The sequence below is a fragment of the Octopus sinensis genome, linkage group LG7 (genome assembly GCF_006345805.1).
Source record: "Octopus sinensis linkage group LG7, ASM634580v1, whole genome shotgun sequence".
NCBI classification, from domain to species: Eukaryota; Metazoa; Mollusca; class Cephalopoda; order Octopoda; family Octopodidae; genus Octopus; species Octopus sinensis.
The window spans coordinates 88742419-88769445 of record NC_043003.1 but is presented as its reverse complement, the minus strand read 5'-3'; the positions used below and the strand labels follow the sequence as shown (position 1 = coordinate 88769445).

The window sequence follows — 27027 nt, the reverse complement described above, 5'->3', positions numbered from 1 at the left end:
CCGAAGAAACAAAGCAGCGATAGTGACAGCAAAGACGATTTTACATCGGAATGAAGTAAAAACTCTAAAAATGTTTTTATTAGCAATTTTTCTGAGGAGATAGAGTTTATCTATAGTCTTTCTTAGGAAGCGAAACCATTAGACTTTATTTGTTTCAGTATGCTTGTTTGGAGTGATCACTGTGGAAGCAAACTGTTTCTCAGATTGTAAACAAACACAAAATGGGGGATCAAAGTTTGGAAAATTTGTAAAGCAAATACTGGGTACTGTTGTGGATTTAGTTTTTATACAGGGAAACTAATGTTAGTCGGTATGGCTTAGGGTACGATGTGGTCTGGAAGTTATTGTTTGAAGCGATCAATGCGGAAACAAATTTACGCAGATTGTAAACAAACACAAAATGAGGGATCAAAGTTTGGAAAATTTGTGAAGCAAATACTGGGTACTGCATGGATTTAGTTTTTATACAGGGAAAATAATGTTAGTCAGCATGGCCTAGGGAACGATGTGGTCTGGAATTTATCACTTCCATACCATAACCAGGGCCGTATATTATTTTTTGACTGATTTCTTTAGTTCGGTCAAACTTGCGGTGGATTCCAGTATTTCAGTTTATTCCACCTCTATGGTACACCTGTTGTGCATTAAATTCAACTGATGATTTAGTGATGTGCACAATTCTTCTTTATCAAAATTTTGTTGCATACCCATTTGAATATTAGCTGATGATTCATTTTCTATGGTGATATTTAAACAAAATTTTAATATTTTTACCTTTTGCTCAGTTTACCTGGATTTACCTGTAATTAAAGTCACTTTGAGACAAAAGTTATGCAATAGAATTGATTAAGAACCCTTTCTTTAATTATGTTCCAAATATCACATTAATATGTTAAGTAAAAAAGTTACAGTTATTTAATGAAACAAGCCTAAATTCATGATTATTTTAGAATTTAATTGAAACTCATGAGGGGTGTATTTTGGTCAGAAATATAGTAACGAAAGAGTTAAATTATTTTCAAGTGAATACCATTACAAAAATTTTTTTTGGCATATTTGAAAATAACTTTAAAAATACAGTAAATATTTTGTTTGCCATAGGTTTTTTTAGAGTGCATTCAACATCTCACCTCCAAAGATTTGGCTGCTATTTCTAGCATGCCTTGCTACCACGTAACAGCTATATGCGATAAAGGACCCGAAATATGTTACACGGTTGCAGGGTATGCAAGAAATAGCAGCCAAATCTTTCCTTTCCTGGGGAAAGGAGCCGTTAACATGTGATTTTGATGTCACATTTGTTGAAAGCATGCGAAATAACCTGGAAAGAAAACCCCCACAAAACAAAACTCCATTGCTGGGAAATTCAGTCTCTCTCTGTGACCCAACAAGTCATGGGTAATCTTGTATTGCTTAAATGTTCATCTGTTTAATGCCATCAGCCAGTTGTTAATGAAAAGGCTTTATCCCACAGTGATCTCAATAAACAGCTTCCACTGCAAAGTTTATTTCTTTGCAAAGTGAAATGTTTGTGGACCATTCAAGGAATGTGTATGCTTATGAGAAAATTGCATTTAAATTTCTCTTTAGAAATTGTAATTATTTTAAACATAAAAACCTGTGTTATATTTCAGAGGAGTGTAAAGAATTATCAGAGAAATTCTCTGAAGCTAATCGAGGTAAATCAGAAGCTCTTGCAAAAGTTGAAGAATTCCACAGTAATGACATTATTGCTAAGGTGAACTAACTTTTCTGTCTTTTTGTGCTTCCCCCCCCCCACCTTTTTATTTCTTTAACATCATATTAATTAAAAAATTTACTGAGTTCTCCAGTTCCTTTCAAAAAAGTCCCTCAAATTGTTATCAGTTCTTGGTAAGCTAGCTTTGATTCCCATTTGCAGTCACTTTACTGTACTAAGTTTCAGGAAAGCATATAAGAGTAACTTTTTTCTCTATTAATCTGAGAAATAAATATTCTGTGTATAAACTGAAGCACGAGATATTCTTATTTCACCAATAGCTAGGTTTTATGATATTTAAATTGACTTTAGCTTTTCTTTGAAAGATGTTGGAAGTATAAAGATTTGAATAACACCTACATTTAACTCCATTTATTTATTTTTATGTTATACAAAAATATTTCACCAAACCCTGAAATTTCTACCTTTATAAGTGGGCTGTTACATCCTTGGTACTTATGTGAATTTTTGCTACCCCGGTAATTATTTATTTTTTCCGTGTTATCATGAAATATTTTCTCTGACAGGCATCTTCTCTCCAGCCTCACTTTCCTTTTCAAATGACAAGCGAAATATCTTTGTAGACTGACGCCAGAGGTGAAGCTGTCTGTCATTACTCCTTCCATTCTCATCTTCCATACCACTTCTTTTGTGATTGCAACTACTATGAAGAAACATTTCTTACCTTCTTTCGTCAGGAAACATGATGGGTGAATTTTTAAAATTGACTTCGGTCGATAGCTGTTCTCTTCCTGTATCAGACAACATGTGTTCCGCATAAGTCCACACTTCCGACATCTCTGAGCACTAAACAATAGCGTGCAGGCCAGTTACTCTTTCCTGCTCACATCTTGGACAGATCAGTGTGTTGCATTGATTGTGTCTTGTGAGCTTATCCCAAACGGGCAAGTCTCCTCAGTAACATTGCCAGGTCAAAGACTTGGAAATGATCCAGTGTCTTCTGCCCAAATGTATGTTGGAACAGACTGTCTAGTTGATTTTCCTCAAGACCCAGGGTCACTCCCAGGGTATTGTCACATCCATCCTCTCCCAAACCACTATAGAAAGATGCGGTTGAACCACCACCACTGGCATTGCCCAAGCAACGGAATAGCAGGAGTACCATGCGACACTCTGTACCCAATTTAGATCTTTGATAGCACCAGGCTTCCCGTCCACCGAAACTAGTGAATGTGGGAAACATCCGTCTCACTAGCAGTGACCACACCCATTCACCATCCAGGAAGAGCCAAAGATCTCAACCTCAGCACATGTTTGTGCATCAACTTCCAAGGCATCCCTAGTCTCCCCTTTAACGGTTTTTGACAGCAGATAGAACATTATTTACATAATTTACATTTGACAGATATTTGTCCTCATCTTGTTCGTTGTTAACACAACGTTTCAGCTGATATACCTTCCAGCCTTCATCAGGCGTCTTGGGGAAATTTCAAACCTGAGTTCTCATTCCTTAGGTATTTTTCGATGTTATTGTTATTATTACTATTATTATTATTATTCAGGTCACTGCCTGGAATCAAACTCGGAATCTTGGTGTTAGTAGCTTGTGTTCTTAACCATTACATCTCACAAGTGGTTTTGAGCCCTTCCACAAAAAGTGAAAGAGCTGTCTTTCCAACTTGGTCAACCACGAATCTGGGCAAGGAATGATGGTTAGGCGGTAAGTGATGACCGATGCGATGAATACATTGGCGACTTGTGGTCTACCCTGCTTGAAACCTCAGCCCAGTTCTTTTCTACCTGGAGATCTGGGCCAACCAGACTCCTAGCAACTTAACTGGGCCCTCTGTCCAACGTCCCATGACGCTGTCTGGAGGCATCGACTTGCCCCTCTGGGTGTTGAGTTGCAAGGCGACTGAATTATCCTCATTAATCTTTGCACCTGCCACTGTCTTGTAAACCTCAATGGCCTTGCCTACCCTCTGTAGGTGTTCCATTTTGGTCACGTCGATGGTGATGTTATCTGCATAAGCTGAAACTGACTCTCCACTGCCTGGTCCTCTTGGGATGCCACTCAACTTTCGCAGTAACGGCTCAAGAACCATCACATACAAAAGTGGTGAGAGTGGACATCCTTGGCGAACCGAGCGTTTAATTCAGAACTGTTTTGACAGAAAACTGTTTACCCGAACGATTTAGTTGATGTTATTGTACAATTGAATTATGCCAAGACCTAGGCCGAACTGTGCAAGAACAGACACCAGGTAATCATGGTCAACCCTATTGAAAGACTTAGCTTGGTCTAAATGGACCACTGCCCCACCCTTGCCAGAATTACTCTCAAACCCCTCTAAGGTGTAGCATAGAAGATGGAGATTGTCCTGAATTCTTCTGCTGGGAATGGCACATTTCTGTGCCTCCCTGATCAGAACATTCGCGACATGTGCCAATCTTCTTGCTAGCACCTTGGCCAAAATCTTTAACTCTGTGTGTACCAGAGTGATGGGCTGGAAATTATCTATACAATCCCCCTTGTCTGGATCCTTTCTGATCAGTGTCACCACTCCCCGGTGTACAGATTTGGGAATTAACCCATTCTGTTGCCAGTTCGTGTACACACTGGCCAGCAGGTGCCTGAACAAGTTTGGCATACTCTTATACAATTTGTAGGGCAGACCATCCAGTCCCGGTGATTTTCCTACACCACAGTCTGCTATAGTCTCAGTTACCTCCGCAGGTGTGATCGGCCCTTCAGAAGACTGTATCCCGCCCCGAACGGCGTATCAACCTGGCGAGGAAGTCTGTTATGTCCCTCTTATTATCCAGTCCAAAAAGCTGGGTGAAGTGCTCCTGAAAGGCCTCACACATCTCCTTAGGTTCATTTATCAAAGATCGAACTGTGGAATCATTTCCATGTTGGGCTTCCACCACTCGGACTCATCTAGTGGCCTTGATTTCCTTGCAACCCACTGCATGTAGTCTAAACTTGACAATGTACCCCATGTGCTTGGTTTAGTTTCAGTCTCTTCGCCTTTGCCTGGGTTGCACTGCCAGTCCTCATGGCTTCCTCTAAAGCCTTAACTAAACCCTGTCCCTGCCTACGTTCACTAGCCACTAAGCCTATGCTATATCTAATAGATTTGAATTTAATGGCTCTTTTGAGGGCATACCACCATTTGTTATTAATGATGGCTCTTGTTAATGCCCTCTGTATTAACAACTTAATCCCCTTTCTGTACTCCTCAATCACCAGAAGGACGTAGCCAGATCCTTGACTATATACCTTATCTAGGTTCAACTCACAAGTGACCGTCTTATGATCACTAGCTTACTGGATAAAACTGTGGACACTTAGCTATGTTCTTATCTGCTTTCCTAATTAAAATCTTATCTATGTACGACCTCGAAGACCCATTGCCACTTGACCATGTCCGCAATGGAGTGTTCAGGTGTTCCATCCTATATGGATCTGCTAGCTGAAAATGACTTAGCAGTTCCTGGAAGCCAATATAGCTGGAACTTTTGTCTTGGGAAATGATGTATTGTGTCAAGAAACACAATATACTTACATTGCTTGGTGAAATGAAATTGCTCTGAAAGTGTTGATGAGAGCAACAGATGCACATTTCACTGCTTTTCAATGTCATGAATTTGTGTCCCTTCCAAATCAGCCAGTCTGGAGTATATAGAAGCAAAGATACTGGTTTGTAGTAATGCTGCTTAAGCTGAATAAAATTGGAATTGTGTAATAGAACTGACTCTGTGTGTATGTGTATATACTTATAATTAAAGATGTGTTAAAGAATTTTCCATGTCATTTTGTTGGTGTATGTATATATATATATAATTCATATATGCACATAGACTCACAAATATGAATATACATTGAAAATACCTCTCTTGTTTTGTTGGTTTTTTATACTTTAATTTATTCTTTTGCCTTATTTTCTTTATATTCTTAGTACCAAAAAGAAAGATTTTCTGAAGAGATTAAGCAACTGAAAGGACAAGTTGACTATCTTAATAGTGAACTGGAGAAGAAAATCACAGACCAGCAGAATATTGTTAAAGATAAGGTATTGCTCTATATTTTATGATGATGATGATGAGGCTGTATTTTAACCATTTTGATATCAACCCATCTAAGACTGCACTTGGCACTATGCTACAAACTTTTTGTTTTAAACTGTTCTAAATTAAAACTTCACATTAAAAATTTACTCATAACTTTATCCTATTTATTCTGAAAGAATGAATAGTAAAGTTTTCTTGGGTGGTATTTCAACTCAAAATGTGGAGTTGAAAGAAATGCCCTTAAGCATTTTGCCTGTAACTCTAACAATTCTGCCAATTCCCCACCTTAATATAATAATAATTTCAAATTTTGTCACAAGGGCAAACATTTTGGGTGAGGGTAAGTCGATTATATAGACCCCAGTGTTTCACTGGTACTAAATTTATTGACCCTGAAAGGATGAAAGGCAAAGTCAACCTTGGCGGAATTTGAACTCGGAACATAAAGACAGGTGAAAGACTGCCAACTTGCCACCTTAATAATAACAATAACAACAAGAATAATAATAATGACTAGCTGGACCTGTGAAAAATTCACAATGAAAATTTTAGAAAAATAAAGAATAAATAAGTGGAAATTTTACTAGTGAGTCTGTTAAATTATAAGGCACTAAAAGAGAATGACTCTCCCCAGACACAACAGAATATGCTTCAACACACAAACTCACATAAAGAATCTTGCAAACCAAATCCAAAAATGAAATAAAAAATGTAAGCATCTGTAAATTGTGTGCTGGTGCCATGAGAAATGTTTCTATGTTGTGACAGTTACAGAATATAGAAAGAAGTGTAAAACTGATAACTATAAAATCTTTGGCCTTGAAATAAATTGTACATATTCAAAGAACCTTCTTGGTTTCATGGTATGGAATGTTCTTCCAGTATTCTTTTATCCTTTTACTTGTTTCAGTCATGTGTGAAGCTGAATCTCCCTGAGAACTACCTTATGGTATGCATGTGTGGAGTACTCAGCCACTTGTGCATTAATTTTACAAGCAGATTGTTCCGTTGATCAGATAAATAGGAACCAATGGAGTGCCATTTTTTAAAAAGAGTGAAAGAAAAGGAAATGTTCCATATTGTAAGGCACAGTGAAAGCTAAGATGAAATAATTGCTATTCCGTTGTGTATTCGCCCTCGACCCCTGCTCAGTTTGATAACAGCCTGAGCATCAGTGTTTATATGGGAGCTTGGCCTCTAGATCTGTGAGACCCACAAATGCTGCTGTTAAGACTGGATTAACACCCATAGTAACCCTAACGACTAAAAAGATTTTCCTGCCCCTATATAGGATCTTTTTTTGTTTTCTTTCAACCACTTGAAGGTTTATCTCGCTCTCTTTCTCCCTCATTCACTTTCTCTCTTACTTCCTCTGTCCTCCACTCTTGCTTTGCCACTCACTTCTTCCTTTGAAGTAAATGTGACACACACCACAGGTATGTACAAAAAGAACAAGTTGGCATAATATTATTGATAATGTCTGTATTTCATTTTCTTTTTTTATTTGCAGACTGCCCAGTTGCTCAAAGTTCAATCTGAGCTTGATATGAAAACTGATGAGGTAGATATTACTATTTGAGTACCACTATATGTTTTTTGAATTATTGAAATTAATAAAGGGTTTTTTTGTGAGAGTGAAGGGCAGATTGTGTAGTTCTTCAGTACTAAATGTAGTATAATGCAAGGTTTGAATATCAAGGATTTGTGAAGGCTGAAAAAGAAAAAGTGATCCAGGCTCTGATGGATGTGTAATGTCAGTATATATGAATAATGGAGTATAAATGAGAGAAAAGCTGGGTTGAAGAGAATTTACATGTAGTGATGAAAAGAGAAGATGGAATTGGTATGTGATGAGTATGGAGGATGATAACCAAATAAAGAAGTTTGGGAGATTTGTAAAGACTGGCCTCAGGATGCTAAGCTCCAAAGAGGAGATGACAAAAAGCTAAGATTATATAAGCCTGTACACACACAGACACATGTGCATGTGTGCAGATAGATATGTATGAATAGAGATAGCTATACTGAATGTGTGCATATAAAATCCTTTCTTAATTTCTGTTAATAATTTATAATCAAAAATGGAAGTATTTATGTATTTGATAGTTGAAAGCATTTATCTGTTGCAGGCACATGTGTCTAAAATTATTTTCTTATTTCTTGTGAAAGGCAATGTTATTGAAAGAAAATATTGAATCACTGAAGAATGTAAACAATGAACAGAGAAAAAAGATCGAAGAGTTTAATGAAAAACTCAAAGATGTAAGTTTTATTCCATAACATTTGAATATCTTCCTACTGTTTATTTTATATTGCATGAATAGAAATATCTTTATTAAATGCCGGTTTGGCTGTGTGACTATAAGTTCAGTCCCACTGTGTGGCACCTGTGACAAGCATCTTATTATAGTCTTAGGCCAAACAAAACCTTGTGAATGGATTTGGTTGACAGAAACTGAAAGGCAGCGAGCTGGCAGAAATATTAGCATGCCGGGCGAAATGCTTAGTGGTATTTCATCTGCCGCTATGTTCTGAGTTTAAATTCCGCAGAGGTCAATTTTGCCTTTCATCCTTTTGGAGTCGATAAATTAAGTACCAGTTACGCACTGGGGTCGATATAATCGACTTAATCCGTTTGTCTGTCCTTGTTTGTCCCCTCTGTGTGTAGCCCCTTGTGGGCTGTAAAGAAATCATATATGTACGCATGTTTGTATTGCCTTGCCTTGACAGGATAGTTATAAGCAAATGTTACCATAATATAAACAGTCTTTTGTTTCGTCTTCCATGGGAACATTTCTGGCTATGAGGAAATATTAACTTCCTTGGAAACAGATGAGGGTTAGTAACTAGAAGGGCATCCAGCTATAGAAATCCTGCCTCAAAAATTTCATCTTAAAAGAAGCATTGTAATATTAAGTGCTGGCTCTAATTTCTATACAAAATCTGTACAGATAACTTCAGAAAGCAAATCAATTTATATCAAGCTTCCCATGGTAATATCTCTATACATTTTATCTGAATAGTTTCTCATAGTTATATCTGCATTGTTTGAACAGTTTTCCAATGTTCCTCATGAAAACTATTATTTAATTTTGGAATTATTGCTCATGTAATATGTTAGTTATTTGTCTGTATGCGGTGGGAACTACATTTGCCAATTATATGTCTGTCTTTGGGAGGTTAAAGCAGATATCTTAGTTACTTGTGGTCTGTGGAAGGTTTGAAAGACTAGTGAGACAATTTGTATTAAGTTAGTTTTGCTTAGACTATTTTGTTTAAATGTTATTTCCTGTTTGAAGGCTCGTGATGATCAAATCAAAGCAGAATTCCAGTTTCAGCAAGAATTACAATCACAAACAAAGTTAGTAAATCTGTACAAGGTGAGAAATTTTACATTTTCCTTTGTTTTATTTTTTCCAGTAATAGTATTTTGATACCATTTGTGTACAAGTGTAAACTAGATGAATTTTCAACATTCTTTATGTTGCATATGCACATCAGTGCATGTATTTTTCTATCATGACTTGCATAAAAAAAAGAGAAAGAACGTGGCATGTCTCTTTGTTTGAATCCTACATGAGAGCTGACATTCCCAAATCTCATATGATGACTTCTTTCTAGGCCTATTTGAACATAAACATCTTATCCCTATCAAATCCTGAATCTTGCTTGTGCATTTGGATTATGAGTCTACACCAATACAGCAACTTCTCTTACATGTGTCTACTCATAAATGTCTCCATCTCAATCATGCTCTTGTTTTGTTGTAAGTTACCATTGCATTCATTTTCTGCACTCAGCATACATCTGCATTTCACTGTGTATATTATTGCACTTCTTATACAATCTTCTTTTCAATGTTATCAATCTCTGAACTTCATCAAAACTTGGTGAATCCAAACCAACAGAGTTATTAACTCTACTTCAACACAAATTAAGTGGCAGAATTTATCCACTTCTTGCGCCATGCTGACTAATCTTTGTATTTGGTGCTCAGGTTTCTTTTTTATTTATTTTTCCAAAATTTTATATTTTCCTCTTTCCAATATATGCACAGACATGACTGGGTGGTTCAGAAATTTTCTTTGCAGTCATGAAGCCCTGAGGTCAGTTCCACTTTATGGCATTGTGGGCCTTGTATTAACTCTTACTTTGGATGCCCATTGGATGAACTGTACCCTGTCCCACTAATTTTACTATTAAGGCTGTATAAGTCTATGGAATACTCAGCCATTTACACTATAAATCAATGACTAGGTGGTTCAGTGATCAAACAATTTGAATACTTTTCGTTGAAACCAATGGGAGAGCCAGGTACTGTGTGTGTGCACGCGTACACACACACACACTCATAGTATTCAGGGAGAACATGACAGTCACTCTCATTATTGCTTTGACATCTGATTCAGTTCATGGGTTTGCATTTCAAACCCAACTACAAAAAAAAGGAGCATCCAGTCCACACTGTAAAGTGGTTGGCATTTGGAAGGGCATCCAGCTGTAAAAACCTTGCCAAAACTAACCTCACCTGTGCTTGTTCCACGGAAGGGTATCAAGCTGTAAAAACCCTGCTAAAACAGTCACAGAAGTCTGGTGCAGGCTTCTGCTTGACTGGCTCCTGTCAAACCGTCCCACCCATGCCAGCATGGAAGATGGGCACATGAGTGTGTCCAATTGTTAATTGGCTCGACAATCTGTCTGCAGGATTGGCGGGTTGAGTATTTGATGTACTCTCAACATAATTCTTGGGTAGGATATGAATGATAAGGCTGGACTTTTGAATTCCAAGTACAATCCGTCTGACAGGTTTCTACGTAGCTTTCATCTATCCCCATTTACTTGTAAGACTTGGGTCAATCTGAGGCTGTGGTGAAAGTGTCTGCCCACAGTACTGTGTAGTAGTGGGGTTTGAGCCTTAGACCTAATACCTGTATCCTCGTGATTGATGATATAAGTACTAGAAAATTATGATCATTCAAACTTTAACAGAAGCAGTGTTTACTCATGATATTTCTATTATATCATCTGCAACTTCCAAATAAAGACCAAGTCAATGAGGGAGATTATTTGAAGTTGTACAACTTCATAGAAATAGCAACCAAATCTCCCTCAGTTCTAGCCTGCTCCTAACTTAAAGTAAACAGATGGATACATTGAATAATGTATTCCTAAATAGAATGGTCACAGCTAGAATGTCTTTGACCACAAGCCTGACAAGTGTCTAAACAACTATGCCATCAACAGCCTGGGATGGCAGCTGTACATGGTTGTTTGACCTGATGCTGAACAATGCCATGTGACAAATGTAACATGTAAAACACTGGATCACTATTCTGAAAGTTAATCCAATGATTTCTTTGGTTAATTTCCATACTTAATGCCTCTAAGTAGGCTGATCAGAATTTCCTGATTGAGAGGTTAGGGAATTAATGTGTCATGTGGTAATAATTTTCCATTTCCATTTGTTTTCTTTTTCTTTATTATTTAAATAGGGTTTATCTGAAGACTCTGAGAATAAGATTAAGGAACTGTTGCGTGCTGTATCTGAACTGCAGAATCTTTTAAAAGAAGCATCAGAAGGTAAAGAGAACTTTAATATTACTCTACAAATCAAAAATGGTTTTAAAATAACTTAAATTCTGTGTTTGTGTGTATGTTTAAACAGTTTTGTAATTGTTCGGCTAGAGTGGATGAGCTTCACAATGGTATGTAAATTACTATCATATAAGCATAATTGATACTTCATGTTATGCCCTTATATTAAAGTAATTGTAGTTTCAAAATCTATTTTCGGTTTTATTTTGGTGAGTAAGTTCTATGGAATATTTTATTGCAAATAAAACAAAATATTTTTTTTCTCTAGGACGAAGCAAACTAGAAGCGATGAAGGATATGGAAAAAAGCAAGTTTTTGCAGCAACTGGAAGAAAAAGGTAAAGTTCTGCTCAGCTTCCATTTTCCTTTCATTTCCTTTTACATGTATTTATGTATTTACCTGTGACCTGCCCTAGTTGTAATCAGTAGTCCAGAAATATTACTAAAGATGTTGGACTAACAAAATTAACTACCTTATTTTGAATTTTAAATTATTTCTTTGTACTTTATGACTAATTGCTTTTACTCATTTTTACTTCAGTATCCTTTAATCTGTTGTTTTGCAGATAAAAAGACCAAAAATCTTGAAAATGAACTTCGTAATGCTAATGACCTTCTCTCAAAATCAAAACGTAAGTTGTCAAAATACCATTTTCTAAAACTTTACCAAATGTTTAGAATCTCTCATTTCTATATTTTTATTGAAGTTTTTGTTGAACACTGTTTCGATTAATTTTTAAAATAATGAAGGAATTTGTAAAATAATTATCATTATCAATCTGGCATTTGGAACATAAATAAACAAGAAATTTTAGTAAAAGGTAGATTACTTTAAAACAAAAAGTTTACCTCATAGAACTAGGGATGCTATCAAAAGGCTCAATCAGTGTCTTGATCTGATCGTCCTTTGAAGTGGTGGTGGGTCTGCCTGAGTGTTCTTCATCACTAAGGCTACAATCACCAACTGTAAATTCAGTGAGCCAATTCCATACATAGGGATGCAAAATTTGCATAAAATAAGTAATTTTAAACTTTCTTTTTCGAGATAGTTTGAAATGTGTGCTAACTGGAAATATAGGCATATTCTATGTGTGAGTAAATTTGATGTGTTCTAATGTGTTGGAATATGAACGACTAAAAATAGGTACAAACTTTCTGGGCAACCCAACATATAAATGCAGCATTATGAATAGGTGTTGAAGCAGCCAATGAATTGCTCAAACGTAGTTGTGATATGTTTTGACTTTGCAAAGGCCTTTGATTAGGTTGATCAGGGGATTATATATTAGAGATTCAGTGTAGTTAGAAAACTGGGAGTGTGGTTACATGACTTCTTAAAAAAACAAGCCAGGCAGTGGTAGCCAACGGAGCTATTTCCAAGGAGACAGTAATGGAGAGTGGAGTGCCTCAGGGAACTTTCTTGGGAACACTGCTGTTTATGGTGGCTTTCAGACATGCCATCAATTACACAGACAGCCACATTTACTAGCTATGCTGACAACACAAAAGTAGCACAAGCAGTCAAGGAGCTTTCCAGTGCTAATTTTTTACAGAAAGACCTAGATGTCATATATAAGTAGGCTAAGGAAAACAGTATGCAATTTAATGCAGGCAAATTCTAAGCCCTCCACTACCAGCTAAATGGTGCTCAGAAGCCACAACAACGATATTTTGAACCAAAAGGACTGGCAATCCCAGAATCACATACGGTAATATGAACAATGATGCCTTGTTTCACATGCATATCACTAAGATGGTGGCAATGTACAAGCAAATGGCTGGATTCTGAGAACCTTCAGAACAAGGGACCAGGCAACTAGGCTGGTTTTATGGAGGGCATTTGTCCTCAGCCGTCTGGACTACTGCTTTCAACAGTGTCAAATTAATAATGGAAGTTGAGGCAATTCAGCAGTGCTACACCAGGAAGATTGCATCAATGGAACAACTGAGCTACTGAGAGTGACTGAAAGGGCTATGATTCCTTGGAGTGAAGATGGGAGAGGTGTGCAGTGATATACACATGGATGAGTTGGCACCAAACTTTGGTATCAAGATCTAAACTAATCCTGAACAGGATGTTACTGTCACTGTCTCAGTTATCAAAGTCTAGAGTGGGGACCATATACTGCTGTAGCTTAGGATTTAAGGGCCCACTGCTATTTTATGCCTTATTAAAACATCTGATGGCTCTTCATGGAGTAGTGGTAGATATTTTCAAGAAACGATTGCCTGCTGTTCAAGGTTCCAGATGACTCTACATCACAGCAAGAAACTCAAAAGAGAGCAGCTATGTCAAACTCCTAGCAAAACCCAATCGTGTAAGCAAGGCTATTGAAAAGGTGATTATATTGGCAATGCTCCTGCATGGCCACAACCTTCAGACTGAAACATATAAAAGAATATGTATATATTTATGTGTGTGTAAGGTGAATATGGCAATGAATTCAGGGTACAAGTAGGGGTTCACTGAGGCTCAGTTCTTAGTCCCTCTTGTTCAACATAATCCACCAGAGAAATTTAAGATGTGCTGCTCCTGGGAACCCTAGACACAAAATTTTGGATGTGAAAGCAAGGTCTAGAATCAGAGTTGATTTAACAAAAACCAAAGTCTTAGTAAGTAAGAAAGGAGACAAATTACAAATCGCTTTAGGTAGATGACCCTGCTTGATCTGCAGAAAAGGCGTAGGTTGAATCTCCATAAGCTGTACTCGGTGTAAGTTAATGACACATAAGAGGTGCAGCAATATCAGGAAGGTTAACAGGGAAACTAGTTTTTTTTTGTGTGTGAAAAGTGCACAGGTACAATTAACACTAAAAACGTACAGAAAACAGAATCCATCAAATGCCAGGGAGGAAAGCTAGAAGTAGTTGATAGCTTCTGTTATCTAGGTGACCAAGTCAGTAGTAGAGGTGGATACTCCGAGTTATAGCTGCTAGAATAAGAGGCTGGACAAAATTCAGAGAGCTCCTGCCTCTGTTGGAAACAAAGGGCCTCTCTTTCAGAGTGAAAGGCAGACTGTATGATGCCTGTGTGTGAACAGCTAAGCTACATGGCAGTGAAAACATGGGCTATGACTGCCAAGGACATGCGTGGGCTTGAAAGAAATGAAGTTAGTATACTTCACTGGGTGTGCAATGTCAGTGTGCATGTATGACAGAGTGTAAGCGTCTTAAGAGAAAAGTTGGGCATAAGAGGCATCAGATGTATATAACACACACACACACACATATATATATATATATATATATATATATATATATATATATATATATATATGTCTGGCCCCGTGTCGGTGGCACGTAAAAGCACCATCCGTTCGTGTCTGTTGCCAGCATCGGCTAGCCCCCGTGCCGGTGACACGTAAAAGCACCGTCTGCTCGTGGCCGTTTGCCAGCTCTGTCTGGCAACCGTGTTGGTGGCACGTAAAAGCACCATCCGTTAGCGTCCGTTGCCAGCCGAGGCTGGCCCCCGTGCCGGTGACACGTAAAAGCACCGTCCGTTCGTGGCCGTTTGCCAGCTCTGTCTGGCAACCGTGTCGGTGGCTCGTAAAAGCACCATCCGTTCGTGTCCGTTGCCAGCATCGTCTGGCCCCATGCCGGTGACACGTAAAAGCACCATCCGTTCGTGGCCGTTCGCCAGCTCTGTCTGGCACCTGTGCAGGTGGCACGTAAAAAACACCCACTACACTCGCGGAGTGGTTGGCGTTAGGAAGGGCATCCAGCCGTAGAAACACTGCCAGATCTGACTGGGCCTGACGAAGCCTTCCAGCTTCACAGACCCCAGTTGACCCGTCCAACCCATGCTAGCATGGAAAGCGGACGCTAAACGATGATGATGATGATATATATAGTGCGCTCTTGCTTATTCACTGAACTAACAATTATTCATGGAAAGCATCACCTATTTGTGTAATCATAAATGTTGTCCACGATTTTTTCATGGCAATATATACTTTTGCACACTTTTTAAAGTTAAACTAAATAATAATATACTGTATTTGCCAGTTTACTGGCCGCCCCATCGCAGCTGAAGGTCCCTCTGACTAGATTAACCATGCATCACATCGCTTGATTTTTTTTTTAGACACAACTACATTGTATCTTGTATCTTTTATTCCTGCTTTCAATCAAAGCTTGCTAATTTGTATAGCAACTACTAGCCCTTTTTTTTAAAATTGTCACTACATTTGATCATGCACATTATTTATTTCAACAGAATAATTTTTAAGGTTGTGAGCCAGTATAGCCTCATTCAAATTAGGTTACTTGCTGGTCCTTCCCCCTCTCTCTCTATAGATGACTATCTAGTGGTAATACAAACTAAGTTTTTCAAAACCATGATTATTTTTAATCTCTGCACAATCTCCCATTTGTAGTATTAAAGGGAATGAAGATTTTTTGGAGGTTTTTTTTTGGGGGGGAAAAACTACAACAAGTAGCTGTCTCCAGTATTTTGTTGAGTGCTGTGTTTGTCACAGTCTGTTATTAAAGCCCTAAGATGCCGCCCAAATGCCCTACACCTTCTAAGGCTTCTGGCAGTGAATCTAAGTGCCAGAAAAAGGTTATGACGCTCTATGTGAAGGCACAACTGCTGGATATGTTCCAGGAAGGTAAAAATTATGTTGCAGTAGGTTGCTATTATGTTGTCAAAGAAAGCATCATACACTACATAAAAAAGAACGAGGTGGCAATCAGGATACATTAGCAGTAAGTTTATGTGAAAGTGCCAAAAAGATAATGATGTAAGAAATTATCACTTCCTCAGGATGGAATCTGCCTTGGGATTGTGGATCAATGACTGCAAGAAGAAAAACATCCTCTTGAGCAGTAACATCATCCGCGAGAAAGTGTGGAAATTATAGCAGCAATTCAACAGACGAGACAGAGCAGAAAGCACTGAAGAACCACAACCAAGATCATTGGCAGATTGGAGCTCAAAGGTTTTCAAACCAGCAAGGGATGGTTTGGCTGTTTCCAGAAACGGTTTAAAATAAAGTGTTTCCTTTCATTGAAAAACAGCATCAGCCAACAAAAAAGCTGCTGAGAAGTACCCTGGGACATTCAGGTAGATCATTGAGGACAAGGGATACAAGGCAAAACAGGTTTTCGGTATGGATGAGGCAGGCTTGTTTGGGAAGAAGATGCCTTGCAGAACATATATCATGAAGGACAAAGCCAGAGCCCCAAAATTTCTAAATCTCTCATAGAGATATGTACGGTGGTGGGGCGATAGAATGGTGGTATACTGTCAATCTAACGTGAACGTGACAGTAGGGGATTACACCACCGCTGTTTAGCCCTAGGAAGCATCGTAAATGTATATAAGGACACAGGAATAATGTGTCGAAGCCATCAGGAAGCGTTGATGCTTCCTAGGGCTAAACAGCGGTGGTGTACCCCCCTACTGTCACATTCGTGTTAGATTGACAGTATACAACCATTCTATTGCCCCACCACCGTACATATCTCTATGAGATATTTAGAAATTTAATATTTCTGATTTTGGTAATCAGTGAATAAACTTCACTGAAAATTAGATATATACATTTGCGAATCGGAACAGATATCCACGGCTGACGGGCGTCTGCTACTCGAGACCGATGAAGGACAATGATCCTGAAACATGCGTGTCTCTAGATGCAGGCCTGGCTGCTGGGAGTGTTTGTCTCCCCTTCGTAAATGTATATGACGCAGGAATAATGTGTCGAAGCCATCAGGAAGCGGTGGTGTAACCCCCCTACTGTCACGTTCATGTTAGATTGACAGTATACAACCATTCTATATATGTATATCTATATATATATATATATGTTGGTAAAAACGGTAAGATAACAAAAGAAAGAAAGAGACCTCAATATTATGTAAATAGAGGAAATTTATCTGTAAATTAATATGTTACCATTATTTAATAGCCAAGATAAAACTCTGAGTTTCGGATGCCAAATTGGAAATCCACAACACCATCTCTTCAGTTATCTGGCCATCTGAAAAACGCTCTGAAAAAATACTGTTATTCAAAGGGAAATTACTGTGTTATAATTCCGCCACTTATATAAATTAAGGTTAAACACGTAAGTAAACACGTAAGCATTGCTACTCATACTCACATTTGCGCTCGCGGACCCACGTGCATACGTATACGTCACTATGAAAACGTACACATCTTCACTCGCATTTTTCGCCAAATGTATATGCATATATATACAAACTCATACACACACACCCTAAAGGTTCATACATACGTCTATATATGCACAAGCACAAGAAAAAACTTGGTTAAAGGTAACAATACAGAAAAAAAACAACAATACTGAAAAAACGTAAGGTAGTATACAAAGTGTAAAACCACGTTCATATACGGACATGCCTTTATGCACGCATACACACATGCCCATATATGTACATACCCGCACATGTTTATATACGCATACACACACGCATACACAAAAATAAAATTATACATACGCCCAAAAAAACCCGGAAAAATTGTAAAAATACTAAGTAAAAACGTTTATATATACATGTATTCTTATGCCCGCACACATCTATATACATACACACCCGCCCACTCATACATATTCACACACGTGTACAAATGATTCTATATACACGTCTATATAGGCACAGGAAAAAAATGCAGGATAGAAAAGTACAGAATAAATTATTATGTGTAAAAATATAAAAATATATGAAAAAATAAAAGGTACAATGAGATAAAAAAAACTTTTTTTGACATAATATAGAAAGCAAGTTCTATCTGTATTCTTGTGGGGATTAAAAACGTAACAAAAATTTTGTCACGTGTGGGCATGATCCGAAAAGTTCTGTCCTTGAGTTTAGACATGTTTTAGGCACTGGAACAAAAGAAAAGCGACAAAATTATCCAATCATATTTGGTCATTAAAAGATAAATGTGTCAATTACAACATCCATTGGAAGATTTTGGCCAAATGTAATCCCTACACCAATGGCAGCGGAAAGTGCGGTCTATGCGACATTGAGAGATGGCTTATCTGGAAAAGCAGCTTAGACCCTACTATAGTCTGGATAGTTATTGATCAGACCTCATACATACGATTCCCTGTAAAGACATTGGACTCTAAGTTTGAATCTTTTGAGTACTGCTGTCTTCTATATGGAGATATTTGGATCTCATCTGTGGACTATATATATATATGTTTGTGTGTGTGGATGAAAGTGGTAAGTCTATAAGTGTAGACTCTGAGTCAGAGAACAAAATTGGAGAGAGCACTCCTCCTTTTTGTTTAAGACCTTGGATGGGGGATTTCTTTGATTGATGATAGAAGCTCTCCTGTGTCAAAAAGGTTGCATCATTGTCATTTTTCTTTTTCTTTTTTACTGATGTATTATATATACTTTTCTTTTGTTGATATTGTATACCATGTACAGTTCTATTTTAATTTTTTCTTCATATCATTCCTATGTTTGCTTTTGTATTGTCTCCTTCACCTGTCACTCTGGTGGCAGACAGGAGAAATCATTATTTTTATTACTGTTGTTTATTTATCTCTAGTGTGTGGTACAGAAATGTCTGCTGAAAGTATAGCATCAGTTTCGCCTACAGCTGCAGCAACGAGTAAACTACTCAAGTCTGGTATGACACTGACACAGGTAACTTCCATCTCTCTTCTTTCTGCTGTTTTTTATTTTGTTTTTGTTCATGCCAGGTTTAACTTGAGTGGATTATAACAGCAGTGATAATGATGATTATGAATTGAATACTGAAGAATACTAAGTGGTGGTTATCATTATTAACATGGTTCAAGCAATATTTTAATATAATTTGTGTGCAAATATTTTCACTTCCCCAAAAAACAAAACAAAATAAAAATAGGAATAGTAAGGACATTTACAATGTTTACCAAAAAGAAAAAAAATCTTTACTCCTTATCGAATGAGAAGTCATCCAAAATTGAAAAAAGAGTTTCTCATCATTACTGCACGAATAAGTTTTGAACAAATTTGTTAATTATTTTCATGATTTAAAAAAAAAAAAATTTTTTTAAATCTGGAACATACTCATGGCTGTGTGGTGAAGAAGTTTTCTCTATGACCGCATAGTTCCAAGTTTGATACCACTGCAATACAAACATAGACTCAAACACATGCATGCATGCACCCTTCCCCTTAAGGTTGTGTGTACCTATTTTGTTTTGGACAATTGATTGTTGTGACCAGTTTTCACTATATTTTCTTTTGCATTCCATTGTTAGATCTACAGTGAATATGTTCAAGCCATTGAAGAACTACAGCTAGAGAAGGAAGAAAACAAAAGGTTGAAGAGTTACTTGGATCAGATTATGCAAGAAATTGAAGAAAAAGCCCCTATCTTAAGGCAGCAGCGAGAAGATTATGAGCAAGCCTTACATACCATAACACAGCTTACACACAAATTGGATACTGCTATGTTGGTAAGTTGTTAGTGATGATAATATTGCAATAACTGGAGTTTGTAAATTATAAATATGTTGTAAGAGTTTGTAAGTTATAAATATGTTTGAAACCCTTTTATATTGCTGTTTGGAGGAATTATTGAAAGGGGTTCAAAAGAACCATACCACATTGTCGTCACACAGGTTAACAAGGGACAGACATATTCAAAGGGGTTCGTTCAATAAATATATTGCAGTCTCCACCAAATACTGGTACAACCAGCAATAAGCTTGCAACTTCTTGAAGGTGTGGGATGGAACACAAAGGACCCTGATACAAGTTCAGAGAGAACAACTGTTAAGGAGAATTTTAAATATCTTGGGACTATATTCCTGAATGACAGAAGGCGGGAGGCTGAATTGGATGCTAGAATTGCAGGCGCTGGCACAGTAATGCACCAGTTACAGCATTTGATCCTCAGAAGAGGAGAGGTTGGCAAAAGAAATGAACTAACTCTCTTCAATTTGGTTTTCATGCCTATCCTCATCTATCATTATGAATGTTGGGTCATCACTGAAAGAGTACAGTTCTGAATACGAGTGATTGAAATAGGTTTCTGCTCAATGATCTCTGCAGTAACATTACTTGATAGAGTGTATAGCTTGGAGATCAGGAAGTTTCTCCAGGTTGAGCTACTACTTCTCTGCATTTGAGAGGTCATAGCTCCGGTACTACAGGCATGATCAGAATGTTGGAGGTAAGAAGTGCCTGACAGATTCTTCAAGCTGAGCTAACCAGCAGGAAACCTAGGGATGGATCAAAAATGAGTTGCTTGGATTATCTCCATGGTCTGTGTTAGTCACACTTGGGAATCCAGTTAGAAACTGCAATGCCAGTTGCTTCTGATAGGACCCTATGGATGATGTGCCTGAGGACACAACCTTCCCAGGAACAGTAGGAGGAGAAGATGAATGGATTATGTTTTCTTTTAAGTTTTCTGTACAGGCCTTATATATGCTATATATACAAGCTATTCACAATTTACTGGATCCCCTTAAACTGACATGTGTGTATGTTTGTGTGCACCATTCTCTTGACATGACTTGATGTTGTAAACGAGCATCACTATCATAAAGTGATATTGTTTCCAGTCTTGTGAAAAACATCAGGCCACGGAAATATTACGCTGGTTGGAAACAGGTGAAGCTTAGTATAAGGAGGAGCACCTGACCATGAGAAATCTACCCCGATAAATTGCGCAGTCTCATGTTAGTATGGAAAAGTGGACATTGAATAATGACAGTGATGAGGTATGATGACTAAAATACATTGTATAGGAGAACAAATAAGTAACCCTCAATCTTTGGATGAAAAATTACTTATTTTATACAGAGTGCATGAGGTATTTGTGACATACCTTTTTTGGGTTATTGCTGCATTTTTTGCTAACTCTGTATAATCTTTGTTTCAGAAAATAATAATGGCAGACCCTCAGCTTACTCAAAAAATGAAGAGGCATGCTGTTATTGTGGTCATAAGGGCTGAGCATAACGATTTAGAAATATCTCTATTCTGGAAAGTTGCCAAATCTTTAGTGTATAAAGTTTGTAAGGAGCTAGAGACAGAAGATGGAAACGTATTATCAGAACACCCGAGTTTATCCAGCAAGTTCAACAAACCATTGATTACATTCCCAGAAAGTCCATGAGGTCAATTGCAAAAGATCTCCATGTGTCAGAAGGAACAGTCACAAATGTTGTCTATGAAGACATCAGATATAAGTCTCATGATGAGGAAAGGTCAATTTGTCAGAAAAAGCAAAAGAAAATCACTACGTCAGATCTAAAAGGCTCTTAAGCAAATTGAAAAATCCAGCAGAAGAAGATTTGATTTGATTTTTCTCAAACGGGAAAAACTTCAACCACGATGAGAAAGTTAACAAAAGAAATGACAGATGGTTATGTGCAGACCCTTCTGAAGTTCCAAGTGTTATGCTTACAAAATTTCCTGCAACTGTCATAGTTTTAGGGGTTGTCAACAATGAAGGACATGTGATGCCTTTTCTTTCCACTAGGCCTTAGAGTTAACTCTGCTGCCTACATTGAGGTTCTGGAGATAATTATTAAGCCCTGAATAGACAGTGTATGTAATAGAAGGCCATATGTGTTTCAGTAAGACTCTGCACTATCACACATCACTGTAGTAACACAGGAATGGAGAGCTGAAAATTTTCATAATCACATAACCCCTAACATTTGGCCTCCTAATTCCCCAGATCTCAATCCATTAGACTACTACATGTGGAGCGTTGTTCAGAGAGAGGTCACTGAACATGCCCATAACCCCAAAGATTCTTTCAAAGCTGCCATAGCCAGAGTAATGTCCAAAATGAATCAGGACCATTCGAGCATGTAGAGGATTTAGATCTCATATAGAAGCAATTGTTGAAGCTGAAGGTGGCTTTATTGAAAAACATTATAGAAAAGGTTTATTTTTATTCTAATAGCATTTTTTGATAAATAAAGTTATCTTATTATATAACTGTTTTTTTTTATAAACATAAATCTGTCCTCAAATATCTTATGCACCCTGTATATTTATGTACTGTAGCATCTACTTTTGCAAATACTTGTTTTGATTTACTGATAACTGTTATTTTTCTGCGGTGAGAATTATAAGAATGGCAGTCCTTGGTAAAGGTAGAAAATAGTTTATGGATGAAATTTACATTTTCATTTTCCATTTTCAAGGAAGGACAAAAGCTTCGTAGTGAGACTGAGGAAACGCGTAGACGTATGACATATTCTCAAAGAGAAATAAAAAGGCTGACACAACAATCAACAGACTTGGGACAACAGGTGAGTTTTTCTTTCTCTTTCAGGTTTGGTCTTCAAAATAGTAAATTGAAACAGTGAATGTGAAAGATCTGTGAAGGTTACAAGATTATATTTGCTTAGAGGAAGTGCAATGCTACAAATGCATTGAATTAGATGTTTGGTTTGAGTTTTCAGCTGATTTGTTTAGGAAAGGTAACTGTTGTAGTATGGGCATATAATGTGGATGGATATTGAGTGTTGGGTGAGAATATTTTGTGTATTGACAATGGAAGAGAGAGAAATAAGAAGGTGAGATCTCACAAGATGAAAAGGAGTATCTATGTACCATACTGCAGGTATTACAACCAAAACAAGATGTTGGTAATACTCAGAACCAATCTCATTAGTTGAATTGTTATTTACTCTAGTTTGTTTTTTGTTCTTTGATTTAAAAAAAATTGTTTTCTTGTGAATTCTATTCTGCAGAATATAATGAATGTATAGAAAGAGAGAGAGAGATATGGACATGTCAGTGAATATATGTATGTGTGTGCCGGTTTCAGTTCAAGTGTTGGACTATTGAGCACATGAATGCATTTTGACATAATAATGAAAATTATTTGACTCCTGATTCATAAAAGTACATCTGTGAAAATAATTCATTTAAAGAATACATTATGCCCCTCTCACCCTTGACAAAAACGGATGTACATTCCATTGCACTTGTGCACACACACATTTATAGTCATCCAAAGATGTTTCAGGATTACACCAATTAAGATATGGTAAAAATACATAAATCAAGTATGACTCAATACTTATTTAATCTTAGATGAGCCTTTTTAAATGTTTTATACATTAAATCTCCTTGCACTTTTGTCTATTTTAATAAGCTAAACTCGAGGCTATATTTTCACTGAGGAAACTCAGTCACTTTAAAGCATATCTATAACTGTCTCAACTATCAACTTGAATGTTTTTAAATAATCTTAGGTGTTTAGCCAAACAATTTTTTCTCTCATCATTTTAAAGCCTAACTTTATATTGAGCAAGGGATGAAATATTCTTTCAGTTAGTCTTTTGTTAAAATATTTCCAATGAAATACAACATACCTGTAAGTCTCAAACTGAGGTTTGGAACATAACATAGAAACTGGCTCTAGTTTTGTGATAGAAACCTCTATGACATCAAAAGGGTTAGCAGGAGGTTAACCCACTCTGTTGAAACAGCTTTGCCCTTTTCTATAAGTTTGAAGAGAGAAAGGTATTTTGAATTTTTTTCTTCTTTTTCCTTTTATCCTGTATTGTAAAATAGGTTCAGTTTTTGCTGCGTGAAGTTGAAGAATTACGAGGTGGACATATTGTAGCTAATGAAGAAGTTTCTTCTACTGAGGTGACAAGTTCTTCACAACTTATTTCTGAGAGATTGGTCACATTTAAGTAAGTAAAGAATTGCTTTCTGTCTCTGTTGTATTTTTCTTATAAAAATTATGAACATGATTAAGTAACATCACTGTTTCCAATGTTAAGGACATAGTAAATATTTGTATGTATGTGTTAGTGGCACTCACTTGCTCTCTCTTTTTCTCACACACACACATACACACACATTATCTGTCATATACATGTACATAAACACATGCATACATCTTTTTTGTATGTATGTGTGCATGTGAGAGAGTGAGTGAGTGATTATTTTCTCATAATGTATAGAGAAATGAAATTTTTTTGGCTTTGGCTTATTTAGATACATTATTTATGTGTACATTTTCATAAATGTTTGTCAGAGTAGAATTCTATACATGTGTGAAGCATTGGACAAAAATGAAACGATAAAAGCAAATCAAAATATTGCCCATTAATGACCTCAAAATTGTGTGACTCGACCTCATTACTGAGGTTATTTTAGTAGTAAAAAAGAGTTGTGCCAAAACATAGTTTTTTTTGGTAGATATATGATAAGCAGCTTTCTTTACTATAGAACAGATATGACTAATTCTGAGAATTATTACTTTCATTATTCACATATTGTCACTGTTATAATACAACACTTTGTAATTTTGGTTGAAATTGAAAGTGTGAAACTATTTTCACTTTCTAATGAAACAGTGTCATTCTAGAGCAGTGTATGTCAAATAACTATAGCTGGTTGTTGCGTTATGTAGGAAATAAGTAAATGAAAATAAAGTTTATTTGGTAACCAAAAATTTTACTGAATCTTTTCACACTCTGTATGTCAAAATCAGCAACTTAGTTTCCAAATGCATAAGGAACATATGCATGCACACACACAAACTCTCTTGAATCAGTTTAAGAGAAATAGAGAACATCCAATTTTTTTATCATGCAGTCATTTAAGTTTTATTTTCACCTACATAATGTTTCCATCACTATAATCCACTCGGTTTATATATCCCCATCAGCCAAAAATTTTGGTAACTAGACTTTGTGTGTGTGTGTATACATGCACACACATGTTCACACACATATAACATCTTCTGTTTTCCATAGAAGTGTCCAAGAGTTGCAAGTACAGAACCAGCGTCTTTTGGAAGTGGTTAGAAAACTTAGTGAAGACCGTGAAACAGAAGAACAGGCTGCAACGGATGCAAAGTAAAGATTTATTAGTATCATTTCCCCCTGCCCACAAGACCATTTTTCATCACCCTTTAACTCTACAAAAAAATGTTACTACTGGTTATTCTTTTACTGTTATTTTTTGTGCATAATCTGCAATTTTTCTTGATTTGTTTTTTAACCTAAAAATTAAGGCAACCTAATAGACATGAGAACTAAATATTATCCCTTGTTTGCTGGCCAGCATCCCTGTAAGTATGTTACCATTTTCAGCATAGTATGACTGGAAGTATATCTATTGTCTAAGTTAACTGATTTGTAATGAAAAGATTAAATCACTGTAAGAATGTTACACAATCTTTATGATAGTTATAATGTCTTAAATTTTAGAAGCTATATTGGATGTTGTTTCAATTGAGGCCCTCCTAAATACAGCAAATAATTACTGGTAGGAAGTAATCAGAAAATAAAAGAGATGATAGCAATAAAAATGTGGTTTTATGTTTTATCTGGACAGAAATTTAAGCTGTAAATATATACCTTTTTGCAAACCTTGTTATCTCTGACATCTCATCACCACCATCTTTATCTTTGTAGTTACTCCCATCCACCATTAAGTAATGTGGGTAGCCATGTATCTCTATGGCATGACATCTGTGCTTGTTGCTTTAGCATACTTTAGCCTCTCAACATCTGGCATAAAGCCACTTCCCCCTTGTCAAATACATCCCATCAATTTGGCGGTGAGAGTTTTCTTTTCAATTCCTGTCTTGCAATTTACTTGGTGACATCAGTGCTAGTGGCATGAAAAAAGCACCAAACTACATGCTGGAAGGAGCTTGTTTCTCAGACTCACACCATCTGATGGCATCACAAGACACTACAAAGGCATGATAGCCAACAACTTTAAGGGAAGGTATACATAGTGTATGCACTCCTTCAGTTGCAGGGATTAGGAAAACTTTATCCCCCTGTCCTGCTTCATCTGGAGACTTGTGACCATTGAAATGACTTCACCAACATCAAATGTAGTATCATCGATAGGGCCTCTCCCTATTCACTTTGAGCTTGCAACTTGCCAACTGTTTCCATGTGAGAGGCTACACATACTCCACCAACCCACAGTATCCATCAATAGAGAAACAGATTACTTTATTGTTAAGGTATGCCATGTTAATGAACTTGAACCACTGGCAGCTGACAACCCAGATATACTTTCCTAGGCCTGGCTGTCTATACACAAGGAAAGGGTATTTAATCTTTGCTACCTATATAGTATACATCCCACTTATATTGTTGATGGAACTTCAGTTACAATTCAACACTATCAAATTTGGTTACTTCCATGTAAAGAGTATTGCCACCAATGCAGTCGTACTCCACTGATCAATGATTGAGCTATGACTTACACCAAAGTCAAACTCCACCATGTTTGATACCCAATACAAGGAATTGATGTCTCTATACACTATACTACAACTTGCTACCAAAGTGGTATCAACGTTCTGCTTAAACATGTGGGTTTAAAAATATAAAAAGCAGTTGGTGTTGCATTGATAACATCAGTATCATGTGACCTAAGCTGACCAACAGCAGTATAAACACCCAGAAACCTACTCTTAGCAGCTGATGAGATGGACATGTCCTATGCACTCACAAAACTTTAAGCCATGTGGTGCTGAGTCAAACTACTATTAAAAAATAAGTGTGTCTGTACACACGAAGAGGTGCTGAAAAGTTCCTGGCTTTGGCTAAAAGAAATGAGGCTCAATTAATTATTCAACATATTGTAAAAGAACTTGGAAGATTGGGTCTCCAACCAGGCCTTTCACAATACCCTTAAAGCCAGGAACTTTTCAGCATCCCCTCGTGT

General features: G+C 37.0%; 1 protein-coding gene across 1 annotated transcript in view; it reads left to right on the top strand.

Moving 5' to 3' along the window:
- LOC115214460 (nucleoprotein TPR) overlaps positions 1–27027 on the top strand; it is a 136549-nt gene that overhangs the window by 30012 nt on the left and 79510 nt on the right. The window contains exons 5-17 of the mRNA XM_029783658.2: positions 1635–1738; positions 5662–5775; positions 7284–7334; positions 7943–8035; positions 9073–9153; positions 11266–11353; positions 11637–11705; positions 11934–11999; positions 18902–18999; positions 19602–19799; positions 22512–22619; positions 23893–24017; positions 25089–25190. Coding sequence (XP_029639518.1) covers positions 1635–1738; positions 5662–5775; positions 7284–7334; positions 7943–8035; positions 9073–9153; positions 11266–11353; positions 11637–11705; positions 11934–11999; positions 18902–18999; positions 19602–19799; positions 22512–22619; positions 23893–24017; positions 25089–25190 — 1297 coding nt within the window. The remainder of the gene's footprint in view (positions 1–1634; positions 1739–5661; positions 5776–7283; positions 7335–7942; positions 8036–9072; positions 9154–11265; positions 11354–11636; positions 11706–11933; positions 12000–18901; positions 19000–19601; positions 19800–22511; positions 22620–23892; positions 24018–25088; positions 25191–27027) is intronic.